Genomic DNA, 27,968 nt, shown 5'->3' with positions numbered 1-27,968 from the left:
TTTTTTTACGACTAAACTATATTTACGTCGATATAATGTATGTATATATTGATAATTATATTATCTATTTATTTGTACAATTGTTTTAAATTGTCATTTAAATATAATAGAGCTATAATACAGCTGCGAGTTAGTAGAATTTATAAATACCACTTTTTTTATAGATATTTAACTAATACTAAAAGTTGTGTTTTATGTTATAATTACATTTTATTATTTTGCATGATTTTTTAAAAAAATAAAATGGAAAGTTTTATTTTAATTCTTATACATTTTTTTCTCCGAAATCAATGGATTGCAGTCAACGCTGGTGAACCAAGTAATATTTTTAAATAAATATAAATGAATATCTACTTATCTACCTATCTACTCTATAGGTATGTTGCGGTTAAGGTAAAAAGTCAGGCATTATGCACAATTCCCGATTTTCGAAAGTATAAAGTTGGAATAAGTTGACATTGTCCAGGCATTGAATAGCTATAGTACCCAATTAAATTTGAATAGTGTAGGTTAAATATATTAAAAATTAAATAAAACACCTTACTGCGCAAGTACTTAAATAATTATAAAAAAAACTTGAAATGGACATTTCAAATATTAGTTGCCCATTATTAATAATTTTTAAATCTATTATCGAGTTAAATACCTATTATTAGAGATTAAATTGTATTATCTAAAAGTGATATTTGACATGAATATTATTAATTATTAAATATTTTAGTCATTTTAATTAATTATTTCTAAAAATTAATGTTGAGCACATAAGAATAGTATTTATTACATAACTTATTATCATATATACACCACAATATTATGATACTTTGAGTTACAAAGTCGACTAGAGTTTTTATATTTACACCGGTTGATCATACATAATGTATTCCAAATATACCTATCGTACCCTTTACTATCCAAATTAGAAAATTTTCTTGCCTCTTCTCTTGAAAAAAATTGTATTGGTGGTACCATAATAGCATAAATAAGCAACTCTTTGTATATTGTAAATTGGTTAGGTAGGATCTTCAGACAAACTCAACAATTTCTTAGCTTGGACTTTGAGATTTTCAACAGTATTTGATTGATTTAAAAAAATTTATTCTATTCTCAATATTTCTTGATATATTTACAACATTGTATTTTTTAATTAATTCGTAATCGTCTGCAATTTTTATTATTATTTTAATATTCACTTTATTCAAATTTAAAATGAATTCCTCATATTTTAATTTATTTAAAAATATAGTATTTGCTTAGTAACAAACTATTGAACCTATTGTTAAACTTTTTTCCCCATTTTACGATCACAAAACAATACAAAAATAATAATTAGAAACGTTACCAAAAGAAAATAACAACAATACACGCTACGTTAATATCATCAACTAATGACTGACTATACTATGTCGTGACAGTAATCATTTGAAAATATTGAATAGGAGTTATACGATTGAATTATGAAATATCATCTTTAATTTAAAGCAATATTAACACTTCAAATGGAAATCATATTTCATGAATATTTCAATTAAACATAATTACTACTTTTAGAATATTGCCGGAAAAAAAATTGACGATATTACGTAAATAATTTTCGTTTTTCATTAGTATTTCTATTCGTTAAGAAAATTACTCATAATATTCTATTCATCCCACCAAGAAAAAAAAATCGACAAATTAAAAATGCTACGGAAAATACACTCAATGTTATAAAAAATTTCAGTATCAAATCGTCTGCTCTCAAATGTTGTAATAATCACATAAATTAAAAAAATACGTCATTATAAAACAAATCTAAAAGTAACGCAATACTTTGGATGTAAAAGTGAAGAATGTGCAAAATCATAATTATGGAATTCTAAAATGTTATAAAAAAAATTTCGATGATGTAACAATGACTGAAATGAGAGAAATGTTCCAATTAAGATTAACTACATATTTAAAAATATTCTCAAGTAGTAAACGACTAGTGATAATATTACTATTCAGAATACATTAAGTAGGGTCATTCATCATACTATTACATGTAAAAATAACAAAAATCAACACATTATTGTATTGAACTAGGAATCATCTTTTCCAATACCGAAACATAAAAAAGTGCATGATTACTTAGATAAGCAAGAATATTGATAAGAATTGGTAGATAAGAAAGAAAATACTAAATACAAGTAACCCAAAATAATTTAAATATATATATATAAATGAGTATTCCAGTCTCCAAATTACATGTTTCGCCATCACAACACCTCAATCAGTAAATATCTAACTAAAGACTGATAACGAGTAACAACATTGTTTTAAATGTGGCACGATAAGAAACAACTTGAACCACTCTTCAATAAAGGAAAAACTGCTTTTTCAAATCATCTGTTGACATCAATGTACAATTTAAAAATACGAAAATACGTTATGTAAATAAATGTCCTAACCTTTAAAGGTTTAAACATTAAATGTTAATATAATTTAAATGTTGGCTATATAAAAATCAATCAACCGAGTTTTTATTCAAAATTCAAAAAAAAAAAAAATGATAAACAAAATAGATATTATGAAATTATTATTTTTAATTTTCAGTGCTTGGAATAGCGCCATGTATGTATTCGGGCTCTTATGATAAAAATGGATACTTCTGTTCGAATGAACCCATGCCAATAGATTGGATTCCAATAGAGTGTACTTCATTAGTTTATGATGCAGTAAATTTTAATGAAAGTTTAACTACTAATTTTACTGAATATGATGAAAGTAAGTAAATTTTAATATTGAAAATAATCATAAATTGTATTTATAAGTAGGAAATAATATGTGTATATATTATTAGGTAACAATATTTTGCCATAATTTTAGTTTTAAACGATCCTGCTTAATTGGTCGTTGATTGGCAATATAGTGTTTGGTACATAACCTAAATTATTACTATTATTGTGTTGTGACTCAAGGCAACTCGCATTACTAGTTAATAATTATTAATTAGTAATTATGTATTATTTATGAATTAAACCACCATCTTGAATTATTCACACATTTTGTTTTCATTTATTATTAAATCATGTTGTACACACAAGTAAGTCACTAAACATTATAAGCATGATTGAATTTCTTCAAAAAATAAAAATAAGTGTAAAAGTGTCTTCAGAGCATTTCTTACTGTAAAAAACATAGATATACTTCTAATAAATGAATCCCACCTCACCACACACTCAAATTTCCATATTCCCGCTGGCACTAAACTCATCTCCCCAATGACAAAAGTCGGTATAACAACATTACGTGCTCCCTTAAAAACCTTCTTGGCATTCACAACACAGAAACGTACCAAAAATATATACACTCTTTAACCAACTCAAACAACTCTATTTGGAAAGCTACTAAAAGAATTCTAAATAACAAAAATTCAATACCACCAATTAGATATCCTGACAGATCCCTTGCTAAGACCAACTTAGAAAAATCAAACCTTTTTGCCTCTATTCTAGAAAATAATTTCATTTCTCACCCCGACATAAACAACATTGATCACACATCTTATATTAAAAAATCTCTAACCAACTGCCTTCCTATGTCCTTACTCATAAAACATACCTCCCCTCAGCGAAATTCAATTTATTATCAATAAATTATTAAACAAAAAATCACCAGGTCACGACCTAATTACAAATTGAATAAAAAAACAATTGCTCAAGATAGCCATTCTTCTCTTAACCTTCATCTTTTACTCAATTCTTCGTCTCTTCCACATTCCTCATTCATGGAAACACTCCATAATTATTCTAATTCCAAAACCTAATAAACCTCCCGACCTACCTTCTTCATATCGACCTATCAGCCTCTTACCTTCTTTCTCAAAAATCCTAGAAAAGATTATACTAAAGCGACTAACCCCTATATTAACAAGCCAAAATATAATCCCCTACATTCAATTCGGTTTCAAAAATAAACATTAGTCACTTCATCAAGTCCACAGAATAAATGACATAATTTCACAAACTCTCGAAAATAAACAGTACTCCACTGGTGTCTTTCTCGACGTAGCCCAGGCATTTGACCGCGTCTGGAACGAAGGCCTCCTATATAAAATACGATTTTTACTAGCCCCCTGTTTTTAATAATAAAATCTTTTCTACATAACCGGTCCTTCGTTGTTCGTTGCGAGGACAAACTCTGACAAATCCACTACATAAAAGTAGGTATCCTCCAGGGAAGTATTCTAGCACCTACACTTTACAATATATTTACTTCCGACATTCCTCACTCCGAGAACACCACTCTTGCTACTTTCGCAGATGACACAGGTATAATCTCAGCTGATGTTGGCTTAACAATAGCATCTTATAATCTACAAACCCACCTTACCCACCTTAATAAACTACAAAACTGGTTCAATTTGTGGAGAATCAAAATAAATCCAAATAAATCTACCCACATAACCTTTACTCTACGTCCAGATCATAGTCCCCCCATAATCCTCAACAATGACACGATTCCCAAAACACAAGCCACCCGTTACCTCGGTATCCACCTCGACAGTAAACTCACTTGGGCATATCACACAAAAACAAAAAGGAAATCACTCAATTTAAAACTCCACAAAATGAAACACCTTCTTAAATTAAATCTCCCTCTCAACACAAAACTCTTAATCTATTAACAAATTCTCCATCCCTCAATGATTTACGGAATACAGCTATAGGGTTCCTCCAAAAAATCCAACATTCAAAAATTCCAATCCTTCTAATCGATTTGCCTTCACCTCTTCACCAACGCCCCCTGGTACGTCAGCAACCTCACACTCCACTCTGACCTCAAAATCCCAAACATAAATACCCTAGCCTCCCACTATAAATTATTTCACAATAACACAGTGAACCACCCTAATCTACTCGTTTCCTCCCTCACTATCACCGATAACCCACCTCGTCGTTTAAAACGAAATTGGCCCAGGGACCTCCTCAATCAATAAAAAAAAAAACCCCTAATTAAGCTAAACTAAAACTAACTTAACTTAGAATTGAAGTAGTGTTGTTTGGACACCCCCTTCTATCAAGCAGTCCAGTCTTGTAAATTATTAACCATATTACTTATGGTATAGCATAATACAGATTGTATAATATATTTTTTTAAATACAAAATAAAAATAAAAATAACTGTATCTTGGAATTTATGATATATTAAAAAAATTTAAAACTTATCAAAATCAATGAACAATAGATACTTCTTTTCCACGATAAATAATCAAATACTTTATTCAAATATTAATATCAATTTATTTTATAATTTTATAAATAATAAAGGTATTTTATGCTAAAATAATTACCTATATGATATAAATATAATATGTAGGTACGATTGGCAATAATCATAAATAGGTAAAATAAATATATAATATTTTACAATATATTTTTGAACAAATTAAAATTTGTTTTTTATTTACAGTTAACATATTTAATCTTGATACATCTAATAAATCATTATATTTATATTTTGGCTATGAAACCCAAATTTGGATGAATGTAATTAATAGTAAAAACGCAGAAAAAAATTCAGACAACATTAAACAAATTTTAAATGGTTTTAATATAACGGGTATAATACTAAAGAATTTAAACTATGGTTATAGCAATTTTGTAAGTACCAGCTTGTTTATAATTAAACAGTATTTATATTACATTAAATTTATAATCATAAATAATCGATTTTATGTTAACAGTTTTTAGAATTTAGTAGGTACTTACCTTTGTCCTTTAAGGCTATAAAGGAGTCTCCATTAAAGTGACAAAATGATCATAAAAATTTAAAAACCTTATACCTATTGACAAATTAAATAAAAATGAAAATAAACACAATAATACAAAAATTAATAATTAACGATCGATTTATTATAAATCACAACATTCGTTAAATCGTGTTTTAAACGGAAATAATTACGTAATGACGTCATTAATAAACAGCGTGGTGTGATGCTATGTAGCTTTTTAACCGGATCCCCTGTACTAGATGCCTGCGAAATCATTTAAATTTCTCAAATACGTAATTATGCCTTATGAACGATTATAAAAAAAATATTAAAAATTAAAATGATAAATAAATTAAAGAACAATACATATTTCAAATATAGTATCTTTCTAAAAATAAAAATGGCGTCTAAATATTATCCCAAAATTCCTTCACTGAGTTTCCTCTTCTTTAAGATGCTTTATTAACTAATAAAAATGTGTTAATACATTTTTTAAACGAACAAATATTGATAGAATCTTGAAATCTAATTTAATACGAGAGTAAACCCTTTTCCCAAAAATGAGTATATCAATAAAATAAATAAATAATAAAAGTACATGTATCATTTAATACCCGTATACTTTATTACAGCTAAATTTGATTCTCAAGTGAATTGAAAGAAATTAGGCGCAAGCCATAAAAGTCTCAACCACATCGGTGCCACCAATTACTTAACGATAATTAATCATTTTATTTATTTATTTGCTTCATCGTCTTACTCTTTTATTATAGGGGTATAATAGTCGGATAATCGGGATAGTCCTAACTTAATCTCAATAGTCAAACGACAAAATAATCTCGTTTAGTTTTATATGCCTTTATAATTTTATCAGTAAGATATTAAATATTTTATGAATATATAGATAAATACTAATGTTTTTTTTTTTGTTCAAACATGTTCATTGATAATTCAGAATAACCAAATCAATGTAAATAGATAGTTAGAACTTAATTTATACTAATAAATTTCATTTTTTTTTTTTTTTTCATAGAGTTCAGATTTCCATTTTGATAAATCTTTCAACAATAATTTAAAAATATTCATAAATCTACTGAAAAAAAAATACAATTTGAATATTGGATTATATGTGAATGCAAGCAACATGATATATTATAGTGATGATCAAGATTCTACAGATTGTAAATATATGAGTTTTGACATAAAAAAAATTAATAAAAACTAAAAAGATATTCATTAAATACTAAAAATTAAAATTAATTTTTACTTATTTGTTGTTTTGTTTGATAGGGTTTGACTTTGTGGTATTGAATGATGTTGTGGATTATTACATAATTGGCTTTGATAATTTTAATCTGTGTAATGAATTCTTTATAGGCGGAATTGTTCCAATGGATAATGTTTTTAATTACAACCATTCTTTGGTAAAAATACTGAGTACCTATATCTAGGTACCTAATTTCACATTAATTTTATTTTTATTTTTTCAGACAACATTTGAAAAAGCTTTTAATAGTTCGAAAATTGCAAAGAACAAAATTTATCTAGAATTCTTAGCGGTTCCTACACTTAATAACTCAGCAACTGAACATCTACCCACATGCTGCGTGACATACAAAAAAGTATACAAATAAATCTGATAAATTATTTTCATCTATTAACAAAAAAAAAACAAATTGTTAAGATTATTATTTAATTTATTACTAAAACGTTTTTACCCTAAATGATTTATAATTACAAACAGTGCCAACATTGGTGGGTGTAAATAATAATGAGGTACCTTTATCTATGTATAATATTAGATATATTGGTGTAGCCAGGTGGGTGCTGTAACCCCCCCCCCCATCATTGATTTTTATTTAATTATTCAGTAAACATATTTTGAATGGCTTTTTTTTTGTTAAACCATCCTTGATGTATACCTAAATATTAACCCCTCCCCCGTTCAAAAATTCTGGCTATGCCAATTATTAGGTATATATAGTTAAAAGTATGTTACACATTTTGTAGGTAGGCACAAGTGTATATAGTGTTAGATATTTAGATACTTTTATTTTTAAAAATATACAAATAAATACCTATAATAATTGTTTGAAACATGTTACGAACAATTTTAGTATTGTGAATCTGACCACTACAATACTCACTGGTGTGCTGACAATGCAGCATCATTCTATGCTAAAGTAATACATACTATTTTATGAAACATATAAATACTATAATGTATGTATCAATCTAATTATTATTATTTTTTTTTTTAATTTACAGGGCAAATTTGCTAAAGATATAAAAGCAAAAGGAATCGTAGTAAAGTACATCGATACAATCGACCCCACTGCAAAATGTGACTGTGATAATAAAAATAAGTTCATAACGTTTATGATGATGCTCCGTGGTTTTACTTATTCAGAGCCTATCACAGACTGTGCAAAGTTGAATAGTATTAGTGTTGAATAAATAGGTACGAGTATTTATACATTTATCTATTGTATTTTGTGATTATTTTAAATTCATCGAACTATTAAAACTATTAAATATGGTATATATTTTTAATTAGATACATATTATTCATTATTAAAGATCTGTGAAATATTTTGTTACATAGAGAGTATTCAAATTTCAAAGTTTGTTAAATAAATGTTTTACCGTATATTTCATGTTGTATTAATGTATTATTGTAAAAAATATTATACTTTGTCGTCTGTATCTATGACATTCAAACTAATCAAATTAAAAGTTTTTTAGTAAGGAATTAAGAATTTATAATTAATAGGCATTAAATTGTATACAGAATGTTCCTTTATCAAGCAACACTCACTAAGTCAAAATCTAATAACATTTTTAAAAATAATTTTTTTTTCAGAATTTCCAGTTGAACTATAAAACAACATCAAAAATAAGTATATTGCTACCGTCATGGCAATACCTCGTATCTCAAGTTTTTTCGAAAATCATGTTTTATATGATATATATATATATATTTATTATATATATCTTTAAATATTTTTGATCATATATTTTTTTTCCATTTTTATTTTTTTGAATGACACCTCCACTCCGCTCTGCCAAATTTTAAATACTTATAACTCACTAACTACTTTTCGAATTTCAATTTGTATGTTTCAAAATATTCAAAAAAAAAAAAAAAAATTATACTTCAAAATATGAAATTAAAAATGTAAGTTGTCATTCAAACAGTAAAAGACTTTAAAAAATGTTGTTTAATATTTTGATTAAAAATTGTATAAAAAAAAAAAAAATTCAAAAACTTTAATAGATTTTGAAATAATGAGTGTTGTTCAAAGAATCACTCAGTTTACTATATTATAGGATAGTAAAAAATTAGCATATCTTTTATAGAAATACAATGATTCTAATTATTATCAAATAAATAATACAATTTATTTTCATTTATGCTGTTTGATTATAGAACTGTCATATAAGCATAATACACAATAATCAATGTAATAATTAGTAGGTAAATAAAAATATGAATAATGTTGTAAAAAAAAAGCACATAAGTCTAGTATAATGTTGTATAAATAAATAATAACTTATCTATATTATATTAAAGTAATAACAATAACATTACCACAACAAATAACTTATAGAAATAAATAAATAATTTAAAATTAACTTAAAATTATTAAATGGTCATATTTAATCTAATGAAACTTTTTTTTTTAATTTTAAGAAAATGTGTACAACTACAAATTAATAATAATTTAATATTGATAAAAATTAACGAAAAAAAAATAAATACCTAACAACCCTAAAATACATTGAGCACCTTATGACACATATAAATATTTGATTATAGCTTACTAATATACAACTTAATCAAAGTAAAAAAAAAAATTGTAAGAAGCATAATGTATTAATAGTATTAACCAATAACACAGCCTATGTGAGCTTTTAATCAGATTGTATAAAAAGCAATTAAGTTTCATACAACTTGAGTTCAATAATACTAATTTTCTTTTTTCCATTCAAATTGACTACACATAAATACTTATTCTTATTCTACACAATAGCTACATAAAAATAATTCTTCAAAATACTAATTTACTCAAAGTTACTTAAAGGCCATAATTTTAGTACAAAATTAAAATATATGATTATCATTAATTGATTTAGTTCTTATCTTTAAGTAAGCATCACAAAACAATACAATACATTTTGAAGATTCATACAATATAGTAAAATAAAATGTAATAATTACTTCATACTCGTGGCACAAAAGATGTATACATAAAAAAATAAAAATAAGAAAATTAAATTCTATACTATTTATTAACAATAATGGGTAAATAATATCATATAATTTATAACAATATATCACAAATGTGTTAAAATAATAACATGACAAGATAAAAAACTTATATTTAATATATTTTTGGCTTTTTCAATTAGTAGGCACTTAAATGAATGTTTTTTTTTAATATTTAAATCAGTCAATATTCCATGGCAAGTAATTTGGAATTATATTGGACATTTAAAATGCATTGTTTAACTACAACACATAATTATTATGAAAATAAAATGTATTTTCATAAGTCTACTAATTGACAGCCTACAAAAATAATAAACAAATAAAATAATAATAAATGTATTTTTATTTACCTAAGTCTTTCTAAATAATATTTTGTCTATAACAGCAAAAGTGAATTGTAAATATTAAAAAATTATTTAAGCTGTTATGTAAGATATACCAGAAATATCTTAATTTTAAGATAATGAACAGCTATTAGGTGATTGCGAGCTTACTACAGATGTTGTATCAAAATTAGACATATTGTCTTGAGTTTCATCACAGCAAGAATCCAGTGCAATAGCTGGATGACAATCTGTTTGTATACTATGATCAGTAATTTCTGATGTAGTATGACTACCACCGGTACCTTCACTTGCTGATCGCGATCTAGAAGATTGTGTCAGAACACTGGTCAGTGAAGATGAAGATGCTTGTGGAGTTACAGTAGGCGCTGGCTGTTTAGATGTAATTATTCGATTTAATATACCCAACTGTGCTTGGCATGTAGACATAAATGGTCGATAGCCAAAGCTAAAAATAAAATAAAAAAAGAATATATAATTATTTTCATGAAGTTTTTTAAATTTTTTTTTTAAATGTTATTTTTAGTGATGAGTATAAAGTTATGATAATTTTTAGATATATTATATTCCCATTTTCCCAAAAATTTATTTCAGTATAAGTAACAAATTCATCAGTGAAATATGATTTGATAAACTGTTATTTTGATTTAAATTACTTTCTAGATCATTAATATAACAAATGCTAAAGTATTCAATATTTTAAGGAAATTTTAAAAAATTAACCCACTAAATGAGTTAACTACGATAATCTTTTAAATCAAATAAAACATTCTGTAGCAAGGCAATAAAAACAATGTTCTTGGAATACGTTTTTAGCACTTCTCTAAAATATTATAAATAATATAATTTGATAAATAAATAAATAATTTTAAAAATAATATCATAAAGCAATGTATCAAAAAAAAATTAACTAATCTGTTTTGTAGATTTTATCCAGTTAAAAAGTACTATCTTATCTTCTCTATATAATCCTTGAAAGAAAAAAAATTGAAGAAATTAAGGAGTAAGAACCTATTAACTATTGTTTGTTTATTGAATGACTTTTTTTCTTAATATTAGAAAATTTTTTTTGAATAAAATGCATAAATAATAAAAAATAATTTAAATTAAACATAATGTAAATTGTATACACTACCATTCATTACAACTCCACTGGTATAATAAAATGAATGCTTGTTTTAATCTAGATACAGATTCATAACTGTGTTCCGGTGACCGGGAAATAGATATAAGCCTTTGCACTGCTAATGCATCTCTAAGAAACACTGATACAATAAAGCTCCACTCCAAACAACCAGCTTCAAATAATAATTGCAACAAATATCTGTAAAATATTTTTTATAGTATTATGTTTATGAAACTGATAAAAAAATATTATTAACAATAATAAATAACCTACCTAAGTTGCACTTCAGCTTTTGAAGTGTCTTGTGATAAATGCTCATTAGAAAGTTGTTCTAACATATGTGCATTAGGAATAACATTCCAGTTATCAATATTAGCCTGTGTTCTTTCTTCATTCCACAACAAAGCATCTTCAGATTCACTAACAGTACTAGCTTCATCTTTAAATAAAATCACTGCATTAAGACAAATAAAAAAGATAAGTCTTTTTATAAATTATTTTCTCACCAATTCCTGTAAGGAATCCATCTTGGGGATATTGAGAAGACATTTGAGGAACATCTTGACAACTCATGTAGCCACTATCACCAACAGCACTACCTCCATCTACCCACTTAGGCTTGTCTGTATTGAACAACATACCCGATGGTGGTGGAGAACGTTTTTGAATAGGAGTTAATGGTCTTGTTAAAGAAAAATCAGTGTAAAGACTTCGCAAGGCCACAATATAGTTATCGATTCGAGCTGCTCCATTACGTTCTTTTGCTAACCATTCAACTAAATGAAAGTCTAATCGAGCAGCAAAATATCCAAGTGCTCTTAATTTGTAATTAAGTAATAATTTAGCAGCATGTTTTTGAAGAATTGTATCAGTGAAAAATTCTTCAAGAATAGAATTACAAGTGACCATATCCTTTCTAAAAGAAATTATAAATTGTTGAATGTAGAGAATATAGATATATTGTATAAATAGTAAAATAGACAAAAATAATACAAACCCATTTTCTGATTTTCCATTTGAAAGTAGAGATCTTTTTCTTTGTGAACTATTATGCTCTGTTCTACTATCAGTTCTTACAAAAGTAGAATTCATATCTATTTTGGGCGTAGTACTGGTACTAATACTTCTTCCTCTCACCTGAAAATTACGGTTATTTAATAATTAATTAATGCATAGGAATTATTTTTAAGTTACTTTTATTTATTGTTACATTAAATACCTGAATGTTTCCCATTAAAAACGATAAATCTTCCTCATTCGGATTCACTGTGCTTGCTTGTCCCATCATACTGTATTTTGCAGGAAAAATGCATGATGTTCTTGGGGAATCAGCATCATTTGGATCTAAACCAGTAGGTATATAAGTTAAATAGTTAAATTTGTATACTAAAAATATCGAACTATTTTCATACCAATTGCTTTCAAAAATCTGACAAGGTCTTTAGATAAATCCCATTGACAACTATCTAAAGCTGAATCCAATAACAAAGTAGCATATTTACAACTGACCAAAGATGATTCTAAATTCTTGAAATACATTTAAAAATATGTTACAAAAATAAAGAACAATGTTATATTATACTAAATTGTTATATTTTATTTAAACAGTGAATTCAAATAAGAAATGTGAACTTGAATTCTTATTAAAAATCAATTTTATAATAACAATATAAATCTGAATTTAATGCATTAAATTCAAATTATAAAAATATAAAAATAAGATTTATATGAATCAATTTATGTACCGACCTGGAGTATTATAAGATATGAAGCAGCAGTATTTAAATTTTGTCGTTTTAGACACTCTTGAAAAAGATCTTTAGGTTTACCAGCTGCAGAAAATAAATAAGGCCATAATGCAATTTCAGTTTTACGAGCACACTGAACCACAGTTTCTAAATAAAGATTTGGAAATTCCTGTATAAATTCTATAACACTAGGTAACTGAGCATCTGGTATGGGTTCTTTGCTGGTAGCTTCTTCTTCTAAAACCTTTATAAGTAAAATAATTAATATATTATTAAATTTTTCTAACAATTAATCATCAATTATTAAATATTGAATACCTCATGTAACAAGAGTTCCAAAGAATGAGAAAAATATGGTAAATTTGTGCAACACCTAGCAACTTCCCAAGCATGAAAACCTAAATTACGCCGAATCAACTGTCTCAAAATTTGATGTAGATATACTTGGCTCTAAAATTTGAGTTAATTATTAAAATTTGATAATACAAAAAAAATATATATATATTTATATTATTTACTGTTCTTTCTACTTGACAGAATGGTAAAGAAAAAACAGAGGTAGTATCCGATGTATACAATAATGTATCATTTTCTGCACCTAATAAAATTGCATCTTCAAAAAGTATAGCTGAAACAATTTAATATGAAAATATATGTATTTTAATTATTCATATTATCATTGACTTATAACAATAAAAATAACAAAAAATTTTCTTAAAATACGTAATTAAATCATGAATGTCTTCAAAATTCTTTACTCCATATGTTTTGTTAAGTCAAATGGTTATTTGTAAAACTACCAAGACTACATGATTATTGATATTTGCAAAACATATTATTAAATTACAATAGTTACTAAAATTAATAAATTATTTATGCTTAGTTAATTGATTAATCAAAGTTTAAATCATACCTAATGGATAAATTTTAAGTTGAAATGGCAACATAATTCTTTTTGACATAAAAGTATGTGACTTATCACCATTTTTTGGAAATAATGGAAGCCAAACTCTCATTCCATGAGCACCACAAAATAACCAAAGGGCTTCAGTCAGATGAGGTTTATCACGGCGATATTGACTTGAAACCCAAGCATTCTCTACACAAGATGCCAATAAAATTGGAGATGGAATAACTTGTGACTAAAAAATGATTAAATAATTGTTATTAAACCAATTAGTAGATACTGAAACTTCCTTCAAATTGTAATATTATCATTTTCTATATTTAGTATAATTTTTTTAATATTTTATCTTTTTGAGCTATTTATCAATATTTTCAACTATTAATTTCAATTTATTTTTTAAAAATAGCAGTATACACTTTTTTGATGTGTCAAAAATCCTCAAAATGTAATACAACCAAGGTTCCTGATAAATTTCTACAATACTGTTTTTTTAATATTAAAGATATAGGTATAGCTATATTTTTTTTTATAAAATGTTCAATTTTTATAACTAAGAATTGAACATTTGGTACAAAGTTCCTCATAATTAAACCAAAAAATCAAAAAAATATATACACACAAATGTCTTTATAAATATTTTAATTTAATATTTGCAGTAGATTATTTGAATTATATAATAATAAAGAATAACAACTTTAGTTATAATGTTGGCCTACAGTTATGGGGTAATGCAAAAAAAATCAATGTAAATAAAATCCAAACCTTTCAAAATAAAATCTTAAGATTAATTACTAACGCCCCTCCATATGTCTCCAACTACACTCTGCACACAGATTTAAATATTAAAACAGTTCACAACGAAGAAATAACATTTTACAAAAGATCCCATAACAGACTTTCATATCATCCTAATCCCCTTATATCCAATCTAGCTTCTCACACAATTCTAGGCAATCGTACACGATGACTAAAAAGAAAATGGTGTCGAGATTTACTAAATGAATAAATAAAAAATATAAAAAAAAAAAATAAATAAATAAATAAAATATTATTAATAAGCAAATAAGGAGTGCCTTCACTGGATGGCTTCTTCCCTCATGTTTTCATGTCAAATAAAATATTATATCACATATTCTTATTGTGCCCAAGGGTACAGATTGTATATTTCTTGTTAAAAAAAAAAAAAAAGTTATAATGTAATTTAAAATTATTATATGTTGATATACTAAAAACTTTTATTATATTTTATCACAAACAATGACGTTTTAAAGTGTAATTTTTTCAGCAAAAACTAATTCAACCTACCATATTCCTAATAGTAAATTTAATTGCTTTAATAGCAATATCAACAAATGATAAAATTAACTTAATGTCATTTGTTTTTAGAGTAAGTATAAGTATTAATGTTTTATATAATTTTAATTGTTATAGTTATATTCAAAGGTATAGATATTTTTTAAGTATTAAGAATGAATTAAATATTGTTAAATTATGAAGCTGTGTGGTATAATAATGTGAAGATAATTATATAAAACAATCTAGACACTAGTTATAAATAATACTCTGTGAACTGATACCATCCAAAATATAAAATATATGCTATTATTATAATTAAAATGGAAGAAAGTGATTAACTACTCTACAATACAGTAATTGTTGAGTATTCTTTGTTATTAAATAAGTAATTGTAATGTATAGGTTAAATTTGAATTCATTAGTAAATATCATTATTTGCAAAAAATTATTTTGAATGTAGACTGTCAGCCTTTATTATGTTTATTTTAAGATATATTCTTTGATATTTCTATAATAATTTATTTTCACAGTTAACCTTTCAATAAGATAAATTCATTTTTGCTAAAAACATTTTATTTATAATATTAATAATATTTAATTATCATAATAGTATATATATTTTGTGTTTGTTAAAATTCTATCATCAATTATGAAACAAATAATTGTAAATTTATGGTTAATTTTTTTTAAGTATTTTAACTCAACGAAAAACAAAATTTATTGACACAAAAATCAAAAAACATTTAAACAAAGATGGTCAAATTTTTTGTAAGTTACTAAAAAAAAGTGTTTTATAATCATAACAAATGTTAATATTTTTTTTTCAATTTTTTTTTTTAAATACTAAGAATTTTTAATTTTGACCTCCAAAAGTAACTACTAGATTTTCTATCAAAAACTTCCATCGAAGTTATAATCTGAGTATATTTACTGAAAATAAGTCTTCAGATACGACAGAATAGAAATAAAAATTAAAACTAAAATATTCATTTTTAATTTTTTGTTTATGTTTAAAATAATACCTGATCATCACAGCTTTGCTGATTTACCAACAGCAAATTCCCATTGATATTGAGTAAAAAGTTATCTCTTACAATAGAACCTTTAATTTTTGGTTCAATACGAAGAGTTGTAAGTAGAACAGAAACAACGCAAGTAGGATGTATACATAAAGCTGACATATCAATAGTCTGTACTCTATCCAATATAGCTAAAAAATAAATAAAAAAAAAGGTTAAACAACAAATTGTACAAGTTAACTATACCAATAATATAAGATTAAAAATAATTTTTATAATTCAATTTGTAAATTATTCAATTAAATCAGAGTCTGAAAGATAAGCATCTTGAAAATACCATATATATATAGAATTATACTATTATACTACTAAAAAAAAGTTTATAATAAAAAAGAATTTTAAACAAAAAGTTTTAGATTCTAAGCAGAGCAATAAATTTTTAGTTTTTTAATATTTTTCAAACCCTGATTATAACATTTCAAAACTTACATACAGTTTACAAAAGTTTTTTCGATAAAATGACAACAAATAATAGGTTAATTTTAAATGGTAGTTATTGATAACTAATAATTGCTATTTATATAATCAACATATAAGAAATTTAACAAATAATTGAATTTTAAAGAAATCTGTTGGCATGAAAGTTGTCAATGCACTATTTGTTTCCTCTTCGATCCAATCGCATGACAGAACCAATCTTATATTGTTATCTTTAATATTAGATACAATTTAAGTTATAATTAAACTATTTTAAGTTAAGAACATTAACTAGGTATGCGTTATGTGCATTTTGAATTATAATATTTTATATACTCATAATGATAATATGAATATAAATTGAAATATCATAAAAAATAATGTACATTCAAATTCAATGTTTATAACTATTAGTACAAAAATATGTCAATTTATTCTAATACTAAAATTGACAGCACAAAATTGATGCAGCTGAACAAAATTTGCTTATTTTATGGATGGGTCAGAAGGTTTTAAAACAAATAGTGTGCAAACTTTATCTTAATAATTTTATGTTTGAAATTACCCATATTGTGATTAGGTGAAAGCTCAATGTTAAATAAATTAACAATCCCATCAGAACAAAAAACAGCTAACCGATTTCCCAAGCAATCAAGTAATAAGGCTTGTCCAGTTAATTGGTACGAAATCATATTATCATTGGATAATCTAGAATCTCCATTATATATTCGCACTTGATGTTCATCAACAGGCACGCTGTAACATCCACATATAATATAGCATCGCCACCATAAGACTCCACCAGTTACTATCATATCTTTTTCTTGTATTTCATTGCCAAATAGTTTCCAGCGATGGGTAATTAAAGAATAATGAGCAATACCACAACGACCAGCAATTGCTATATGTTTTCCATCATCATCTATACAAGATGTCTGAAATTAAAATAAATAAATTTTAATTACATATTCAATAAATATAAGCAAAATAATGTAAAAAATTTACTCTAATTGGCCAATTAGTTCCTAAATAAGGAGAAGGTGCATAAACAACTATCCATTGTTTATTTTCAACTAAAGCACTGGTGATAGTTAATTGATCTTTAGCTTTATTATTGGATTGAGTCATTTTATACACTTTGGTTAGACCAGATGTTACATTCAGATACAATTTATCTTCACCTTGGAGATATAAATGCGGACGATGGCTCTAAAACACATAATTTTTATATTTTTGGTAATAAATTGTTTTTGATGTTCCGTTATTTTATATCAGGATACAATTATTTAACAATGACTAAGAAAAAAATATTTAAAAATAATTGGAATTTATTAAGATAATATTTTATTAAAAATGTTTACCATTGTTGGATTGACAGCAAGAGCGCTTTTTAAAAATGGCATTTGTAGTACTGTATCATCATGTGTATCTTTAGAGGCTCCATTAATCATCCACAATTGATAGCCTTCAATACACCATTCCATAGAAATAATATTTAGTGGATTTCTAGAGCTTAAATCAATGTTTACACTGAAGTTCCATGCCAATGAACAAACTAATAGAGCTCCAAAAGTACTCCATACAGCAAAGCCACCATTCTCCCAAGCCATTACTAAAGCACAACCATCTGGCGTCCATCGAGTACACCTCACAGAACCTAATCCTCCACCTGGCCATACTTGACTGGGAATCACAAGATTGTGAGATAATTGTAATCCTCCAGTACGTTCATCAAGACCAAATACTATGCCCTGGGAACTACAATTTCAAAATGCAAATGTTGAATAATTATTTCAAAATTTAATTAATTAACTAACTTTTTTAGTCCATATGCAATCAATCTATACTTGTGATTCAAACTTGTACATGTAGCAGTATCAATATTAGGAGCCCAAATACCTTGGACTTGCTATTTTGATAAAATTAAATATAATGTTATTTTTAAATATTTTTATATTTTAATTTTCAAGTATATCTTACATTAGGATCAAATTTTAAAGATGATGCTGTAAGTAATGCTGCACGTCCATCATTCAAAATAATTCCAAAACCTCCAACTAATGGAGAGTATTCCATATCAACAATAAAAGTATCTTTGCTAGTTAATGGTGCAGCTGTAAAATTTAAACACAAATTAAAAATAACAAATATTATTTACACATTGAAATTTAGTAACTAATTAATTATTTACCATTAGAAACATGTAGATCAATAGAAAATGGTGTTCTACGAAGATCTAAACAGTAATCTCGATTAATAGAACCATTCCAGTGATATCGTAATATATGTCCTTTACAAGTGGACACCATTAACTCATCGCGAATACAAGCCATACATTCAACACTACCATCAACACAAGCAATTTGATTCTATACCATTTAAACAAATAGAATTAATATATTACTTATTTAAATTAAATATATTATATTATATTACTTGTTTAATATGTAAAGATGGTATGGTCTCCTTCACAAATAGCTCATCATTTTCTCTTTTTAAACTAGAGATATGTGAATCTTCTAAATGATATAAACTTCCAGGATCACCAATAATGCTCAAATTGTAAAATATTAAATAACCTTTTGTAGTCTACAACACAATTCAATTTATTTTAGATAGTAGTTATTAAATAATTAGAAAATAAAATAAATACTAACCACTATGACCAACATACTGGAATCTGGTCTCCATTCTACACGTCGATTAAAACCTATTTCATCAAGGCTCTGAGGAGATCTTGTATATGAGGTGATTTTCACACATGGCTATTAAAGATGTTTGTTAGATTATTATAATTTTTTAAAAATAATTCATTCTTCTATTTAAATTATACTATTAACACAAATAATTATTAATACTAATATTTAAAAATTAAGTAGGTACTACTTGAATAGTATACAAGTATAACATGTTAAATTAATAAAAGAATAATATATGCATACATAAAACAATGATACACTAAAGTATCAAAATAATATGATAACTAATTATTTTATTATATAATTTATCAGTTATTATATCTTGGTAATGAAATATTTTAATAATTAATTTTTAAAATATTTTGATTCAAAGTTGGAAAATATTTCGAAAAATATGGATAAAAAAAATAACCAATAGAGTTATTATATTATTAGTTAATTGTTTAGTAAAATCGTTTATACTTGTGTTATCTAATAAGTACTATAAATCATTACACACAAAAAATTATTCTGAGTTGGAAGAATTTGTTACTTTACACTAAGTATATTTTATTGAATGTATTTATTGATATATTATAGTAATTTATTTTACTATTAATAGTATATTAGGTTAAGTTAATTTTTGACAAAAAAATAATCCCATCTATTAAGTTATTAACTATATAATAGTATAAATTAAAGTATATTATTGTTGTAAATACCGACTAATCATAGAAATGGTATATCTAATAGGCAATAAATAAAAGTAATTTAAATATTTTAAAAATGTGATTTCACACATAATCTAAAATTGTAAATTATATTATAAAATGTATATTTATCTTGAAAATAATTCTACTTAAATATAGAAAGTAACTTTACAAAATGTTTAGTATAAATTATATTTCTGACTTTTATAACCAATAAAACTTTTACTTACCCTCTTCTAATAATAATAATAATAAATATATATGAACATAGCAAACTAGCAAGATCTTAGATATTACACTTATTTAAAAGTATATAAGTGCAAGTATGACTACAATAATTTAATAAATTTAAGTTTTGTCAGTCGTATTATTAATATTTTTTTTTTTTTTTTTTATGTTAACATGCATAATATATATTGATGATAATTTTTAATTTAATTGATTCAAATGAATAGATAATGATTTATTACTATTCTGATAGTTATATGATGCTTTTGAAAATCTATAACTAATAATTATTTGAAAACCATTGACCTATTTATAAAGAGATATTTTCTAAAGAATTATTAGTTAATTATTATATTTTACAAAATAATAAAAATTTACATTTAAAAATCCTAAAAAAATCTAATACCCGTTCTAAGAAAAAAATTGTCAGGTAAAAATAATGCATACATTTTGACATGCTATATTTAATGATGATATTTTGTTAATAAGATCTTACTATAAAATTGTTTGTTTATTCATTAGATACATATTATTTCAGTTTTCAAAGGTAACACTAATACCTTGAAGTAAATATTAAAAGACATTTTGTATGTCAAAAAATTTACAAACTATCGAATTGGCTCAGAACAAATATGACTAACCTAATATAGACGATGAGGTGCATTAACATTAGTTAAGAAATTTTATAGTTTACCTTGCAAAACCATATTTCCAATCGTTCAATGGAAAGTAAAGCAAATAGAATTTTGTCTCTGTTACATATCACTTGGACAAGACTACCAGCAGCGTGTGCTGAAGCCAAAACTTTTGGCCAGCCTAACGGAAAGTACATAGTTATAGGTGGACTAGGATGAACAAAACACAAGATGCGTCAAACACATAAATCCCACTTGCAATTCATAACCGACGAACGTTTAAAGTTGACATAACTGGTATGATTAAACTCCACTCCACTGCACTAGAACATCTACAACCATTGAACCATTTATAAAATTGTAATAATATTATACTATTGGATAATAAAATTATAATATTAACGTCGACAAATTGTGTATGTTATCAGGACGTTTGGTACGATCAAATAAAATAAGTAGTACAATGATAACGGAGTTGTTAATACTTGTTATGAACCATAGATAATATAAACATGGGTACGGTTTAAGAGAACATCGCCATAGAAAAGGTTGCACCCGCATGTGTTGTCTCCGTTTTACACACGTACGGTATAGTAAATTCTCGTTCACATTGTTCACATTGTTCACAAGTTTTAATAGTGTGGTTTTAGTTTTGATATTAGAGTGAATTGACCTGTTATTAAATTTTTAGGGAAGAACGAAGAACATTACATGTGTTCTCTCATTGGTTTTTTACGATATTTTAATTTTGAAGTGAGTTACGAATATGAAAAATATAAATATTTGAAAATGATCATAATTCACTTAAAAATTAAAATATCGTAAAAAACCAACAAGAGAACACAAATAATGTTCTTACCTAAAACTTTGATAATAGGTCAATTCACTCAAATATCAAAACTAAAAGCACACTATTGAAACTGATGAACGAGAATTTACTATATCGTACGTGTGTAAGACGGAGACAACACATGCGGGTACGACGTCCTCATTAGACGATCCATCAGCTACTGATAGCTGATAAGATGACGGGAAATAACCGAAACAGGAAGTCAGGAAGTGACGACAGAAATGTACGATCGTTAAAATGATATTATACATTAAATTTTGTATTATACATAATATAGGTGCGTATTTACTACGTCTTATTAATTTATAAACCTACTTAATATGTTTATTGTACGTTGTATGAATCCATAATAAACGTTAAAACGTATAAAACCACGATTTAAGATATATGTACATCCTATTCTGTAATATGGGTTTAAAATTTTCATAGAAATTAGAACTAGTTAATGTGTAGTTACTTATGTTTATGATAATCACACACTAAGATAGAAATCCTGTCTTAATCTGTTCTTACTATTAAATCTTAAATACACTTTACTACGCTACCTATATAGTTGCTAGTAGGTACCTACATAGTAGCTGTTTAGTGTTATATATACCTACCGGCTACCACGTAGTCGCTAGTGCCGGTTGTGGTGAGTGGCGGTAACAATAAACTGCTGCCCTGTTCACACTGCACTGGTAGCGATTTTTTAATTAATTTTTTCTATATTAAAAGAAAATGACAAATGTACCTATTTGTGTATAGGTTTCTATGTATACCTACTAACTAGTTACTCGTACATACAATACAAATTCACTTACGCATATTTAGCATTACTGAACAGTTTGCTGTAATAAAATTCTTAAATAAACATGATTTATTAAAAAAAAAATAGAATTAATGTATTAAATATTAATATAATATATGGTGACAGTGTAATATATCCAAGTACTTTCATTTTTATATTATTTAATGATTCTATAACACATTTTATATATAATATGTGGTTATATGTACACAATGTCATAGGAAAAGAAATTCTTGATTATCTATTACATCACAATTGTATTTTCGAAAGTTAATTGAAATAATTTATTGTCAAGAAAAAAGGTTTTTCGAAAAAAAATGATACAAGTATGTTAGCATGTTTTAAAAATTAAACAATTTTCAAAAAACTGGTTTTTGTTTATAGACATTTATTTGTTGACTCTGTTAGTTTAATTATAATTTATTTATACTCGATTGATAATTTTCAAAAAATAGTTCAGTTAATAGGAAAATAAAATTAGGTATTTAATTAATTAATACTTATATAGGCATTATAAAACGTGCTTTAAATTAAATATATATTTTATAGTGATTTATATGTATTTCAACAAATTACGAAGAAGTATTATAATCATCTTCAAAGTGTACACCAATTTGATTTCTAAGTCGATCCATTATTTCTTGTACGGTATAACTATTATTTAGAGTAACAACTGGGGATTCAATCAAACCTAATAAAAAAAAAAAACAATAAAAATCACTAAGCATTTTTGACAAAATTATTAAATTTGATCGGTATGTATAAAATTTAAAAATATTCAAACCTTTCTTTAAACAATGCCTGACATGATCTATTTCGTAACGCAACTGAACACTACTAGGAAATAGTGTGGGTTTTCTTGTATCTGGTTGTTCAAATGTAAACTTGGTCGTATTAACTGTTACTTCTTTTGAAGCGTGAAATGGTTCGTGAATCTAAAATAAAATATAATTAATATGATTTTTTTAAGAAGCATTTGCAAGTTACAATAAGTGGGTCTTAAATAAACCGCATGTCCGCAAAAAAAAGGGTACACTTTATCACTCATTACTCTGTAAATATTTTTCAATTCTATTTGCGGTACATCAAACTAGACTAATGAACTTATATTATTATAACTTACAATTTCTTTAACTCATGTATTTTCCGCATGCACAACAACACAATTTAATTTAATTTATTTTATGTTAACTCCTATTTTTAATATGATTTTTTCAAATAATTTTGATCTATCAGCTTGTGTTTTAAAACCAAAATTAGGGAAAAAATAAAAATATATTAAATTTGATTTTTTTTTTTTTTTATTATCGTATGTTTACTATTTTTCATAAATCTGATAAATAAATAATATGTAATCGTATATCTCAATATGGGGTAAAAATATAATCATATAACCTTATTTTTTTATAATTTTCAATTTTTTTCTATTTTTTACAAAATTGTTATAAATCTACAATTATTAATTTTGTCGTATATCCCGTCTAGGTTTGTAAATAGTAGGTCGTAAGTATATATTTTACAGAGTAATTCATTTAATTTAAGAAACTTATAATGAGTCTCCTCTCTCCCTTTCGTACATTTATAAATTACATATGCATATTATATTATACTACCATAAATTAAGTATTATTTAGAGATCTATAATGTCTATTGCGTTTGGCATGCCGCAGGTTTTACCTTGATTGTGCCCTTAGTTCCATGTATGTAAGCTGAACAATCCATTACCACTTTAGTATGTGTCGAAATGACAGCTATTTTTCCTTCGGGATACTCGAGAATAGCAGACATATTTTCATCAGTGCCATGAATATTTAATGTTCCTTTACTTTCTATGGATACAGGTTTGCCAGGCCCAAGTATTGTATCAATTAAATGTAGCGTATAAACACCAATATCAAGTATTGAGCCTCCTCCCACTTCTTTTTTCCTAAAACATACGACACATAACACGTAAATATGGTATTATATATTTTAGTTTACCTATTGACTTTGATAGTTCAGACAAAAATATTCACTCCATAAAAATAATACTTTATGATTTATATTATCATACCTAATAAATATTATAGTCAATTATATAGCATGCAATTCATTATCTTAAATTATGCGGTTATGTTTATGATTTAAATATTCAAAATTCAGATATGATAAGTACATTACACAATAAAAAAAAAAAATACGATAAATAACAATACATGTTTTATAATATCATTAAAATGTATAATTATTGGACGTTATGGAAATTTATTAAAATTAGAAATCATAAAAATACAGCCACTCATTACAAGTATAAAATATAATAATTGCAATTGTTGCACGTTGCTAAATCTAGAAATAATTAGAGTATCTATTAAAAGGGTTGCCATTCATGCATTTATTATTTTACCAAATTCTTTCGATGTTTGACATTTGTCTACCAAAATTGGCCTGCACGTGTAAGACTGTACCAATAGTTCCATTTTGCACTTCTTCTACTACTTTTTGATAGGCCGGCGTAAAACGACTCCACATAGCTTCCATTAAAAATAACTGTTTGGTTTTTGATAACTATGCAAGGAACCCAATATTTCATACATTATTTTTAGAGTTTCAAACTGTTATTTGAGTAGATTTTTATAATTATGATTACTTACTTTTATTAATTCATCGAGTTGTTTGGCATTAATACAAAACGGTTTTTCACATAATACGTGTTTACCACTTTCGAGCATTAATTTTGTCAATGAATAATGCTGATGGTTAAGAGCACCAATATAAACAACGTCTTTTTTATATTATACATAAAACAAATTAATTATTATAAATTATTTATTTAATATTTATAAGGACCACCTGCTTTTGTTGTCTCCATCTTATAAGCATATATATATACTGTGTAAAGTGTATCATACTCGTAGAATTTTACATTTAAAAATGAACGTGTAATTATTTTAATTTCAACAAAATTATCTAAGATCTGTTGAATTTGTAGAAAGATTACATTTTTACTATTTTTAATTATAGTTAAAAATTAAATTTTAAATATTAAAAATGTTTCAAAATTAAAAAATAAAATAAAACAATTCCAACAGAATCCAGGTAAAATGTTTTTTTTTTACTTTAAATTGAAATAATTGACTAATGAGTCAATTTTCTATATAGAATTACAAATTACTAATAAGCCCTATAAGTTACTATAAAAATTAAACGCGAACTACTGAAAAAAAATATATATTCACAAAATACCTTATGTACAGTTGTATAAGACAAAGAAAACAAATGTGGGTGTAGCGTCCTAGTTAATATATGTTTTTAATTTTTATAATATATTTTTGTGCTAAAACACATAGAAACGTTGTTTTACATATATAAATAAATCACAAATGTATTAAAATATTAATTATGTCACGATCATAAAGGTAAAAAGTATTATAAATAATATACGTACCGACATTAATATCATTGCCAAGCTCTTCGTAAGAACCGTAATAAGTAGGAATTTTAAAATCAACCGCAAAATCTTTAGCCCTAGATTTATCTTTTGCAGCCACAGCTACAACTTTATGATCTTCAACTGATAATGTTTCTAAAGCTAGGACAAAATCGTGAGAGATTTTGGAAGCACTTAGTATTCCCCATTTTGTTGCCATAGTGTAAGTTGACAAATTTAATCTACCTAGTAAATAATATTATCGTTTATATATTCAATTAAATATAAACATTTTTCATTTATATATATGTATATATATTTATACAAAAGATCATTCAGTGGTATCCTTTTTAATTTAGGGAAATAGAATAATTAATTTCAAAGTATAGCGGGAACATAAAGTCATATCCCCACTCTTTAAATTATAACCGAATGGACGTTAAACCTATACAAATATTATTCTCTTATATTTAAATATAATTAATTGACATTTTTACTATAAGTATGTATATCAATTTTTATTTTTTATTTTTGAGAGCATACATAAGAACATTTTCAGGATCAATAACCATTTTTCTATAAATTTCCAACAATGTTAATTATTGAAACGATTCTAAAACATGTTTGCCTAACTGAATTAACATTTTATCTTAGGAATCTGTGCTGACAAAAATATTAATGTATAGTTTTTTAAATAATTAGGAAATATCTAATGTCTATAAAATATAAATAAAACAAAGCAAAATAAACATAAATCATTTATGGCTAGTTTAGGGAATTTACGATTCATTTAGTTTTTCATGCCATATTTTTGTTCAGCAATGTCTAATTAAAAGTAAGAAGTAATAGATTTTTCAGTTTCTTTATGCTCAATAAGAAAATCATTGAAAATATATTCTGTATATATACTTATAGGTACAGTAACTATAGTGTATAAGTAAAAAGTTATTCGTAGATACAGTACCTACATGGATAGAGTTTAAATATAGAGTATTTGTTTTTTTCAAATATAATGATATATGGCTTGGGCTTAGTTAGCATATATTATAAAATATAAATGACCAAACATTTAATAAAAATGTTGAACATGACGTGTATGGTGTATGTGTATATAAAGAAATTATTTTATCAAACAACACGCATTATTTTAAAATATATTAACAATTAAATTATTATTTGATACTTACCTACGGTTTTAAATCTGTGGTTTCGTTCCTATAGATGAAATCGGTAATTGAATTTCCAATAAATGTATAATGTAGTCGATGTACCTATTATGATTAGAGATCTACAGTTCTACTGTCTAAGTAGATAAATAATATTACAGCGAAAAAGTAAGCTGAATTTATGATGTGGTAATTAAGTAATATTATACTACAGCTAATAGCTAATTGTATTAACACACAAAAAACCGAACGTGTGAATTGTGAGCCACGTACTGGCAATTTAATGCGTGTTGTTATCTGACAACAGACGATTACAATATTCATAACTTTTCTACAATAGTCTTCTCACGAAATTTGAGCGCTGTCGCCTGTCGGTCGATGGGTGGAGCCTAATTACGTATTATTATCAGTGCCAGGAGCCACAGTTTGTGCTATTTGTTTTTTACTGCCACCGGGGCCTACGCATAGATTATAAAATAATGAATATATAGGCTTTATTTATCTCATAGTTATAGATAATAAAGTGATAAACTTAAGCCATACGATGTGTTAATAATAATAAGTAATGAACTAAATTA

At 25.5% G+C, this 27,968-nt stretch overlaps 3 protein-coding genes across 5 annotated transcripts; 1 reads left to right on the top strand and 2 right to left on the bottom strand.

Annotated features, from left to right (window-relative positions):
• Positions 1-241: 241 nt before the first annotated feature.
• On the top strand, positions 242-8,683 carry LOC112602835. The gene is made up of 9 exons (XM_025351155.1): positions 242-319; positions 2,575-2,745; positions 5,545-5,624; positions 6,768-6,915; positions 7,025-7,158; positions 7,225-7,356; positions 7,852-7,917; positions 8,003-8,195; positions 8,598-8,683. The coding sequence occupies exons 1-8, from the start codon at positions 244-246 to the stop codon at positions 8,189-8,191; spliced, it is 996 nt and encodes a 331-aa protein (XP_025206940.1). The 5' UTR covers positions 242-243; the 3' UTR covers positions 8,192-8,195; positions 8,598-8,683.
• Positions 8,684-10,362: 1,679 nt separating this feature from the next.
• LOC112602852 (guanine nucleotide exchange factor subunit Rich) lies at positions 10,363-21,665 on the bottom strand. 2 transcript variants are annotated; one of them, XM_025351185.1, is made up of 22 exons: positions 21,579-21,665; positions 21,235-21,507; positions 19,582-19,689; positions 19,361-19,513; positions 19,116-19,293; positions 18,905-19,038; positions 18,742-18,833; positions 18,286-18,682; positions 17,930-18,133; positions 17,490-17,859; positions 16,451-16,638; positions 14,139-14,367; positions 13,744-13,853; positions 13,544-13,675; positions 13,227-13,469; positions 12,890-13,004; positions 12,697-12,821; positions 12,475-12,614; positions 11,984-12,393; positions 11,751-11,916; positions 11,487-11,675; positions 10,463-10,799 (listed from the first exon to the last, which is right to left on the bottom strand). In XM_025351185.1, exons 2-22 carry the CDS (start codon positions 21,370-21,372, stop codon positions 10,463-10,465), a joined length of 4,158 nt encoding a protein of 1,385 aa, XP_025206970.1. In that variant the 5' UTR covers positions 21,373-21,507; positions 21,579-21,665. The 2 variants fall into 2 exon arrangements, with proteins under 2 accessions (XP_025206972.1, XP_025206970.1); XM_025351187.1 differs by lacking the exon at positions 21,579-21,665 and having other exon boundaries at positions 10,363-10,799; positions 21,235-21,372.
• Positions 21,666-23,320: 1,655 nt separating this feature from the next.
• On the bottom strand, positions 23,321-27,697 carry LOC112602890 (trans-1,2-dihydrobenzene-1,2-diol dehydrogenase-like). Of its 2 annotated transcripts, none has more exons than XM_025351236.1 (7): positions 27,412-27,697; positions 26,243-26,470; positions 25,449-25,579; positions 25,202-25,362; positions 24,493-24,742; positions 23,600-23,750; positions 23,321-23,506 (listed from the first exon to the last, which is right to left on the bottom strand). In XM_025351236.1, the coding sequence occupies exons 2-7, from the start codon at positions 26,442-26,444 to the stop codon at positions 23,388-23,390; spliced, it is 1,014 nt and encodes a 337-aa protein (XP_025207021.1). In that variant the 5' UTR covers positions 26,445-26,470; positions 27,412-27,697; the 3' UTR covers positions 23,321-23,387. The 2 variants fall into 2 exon arrangements, with proteins under 2 accessions (XP_025207021.1, XP_025207022.1); XM_025351237.1 differs by having other exon boundaries at positions 27,416-27,697.
• Between the last annotated feature and the right edge of the window lie 271 nt (positions 27,698-27,968).

The sequence above is a fragment of the Melanaphis sacchari genome, unplaced genomic scaffold (assembly GCF_002803265.2).
Source record: "Melanaphis sacchari strain LSU unplaced genomic scaffold, SCAv2.0 Contig91_pilon_pilon, whole genome shotgun sequence".
In the NCBI taxonomy this organism is placed as follows: Eukaryota; Metazoa; Arthropoda; class Insecta; order Hemiptera; family Aphididae; genus Melanaphis; species Melanaphis sacchari.
This window is presented reverse-complemented; position numbering and strand designations above follow the sequence as displayed.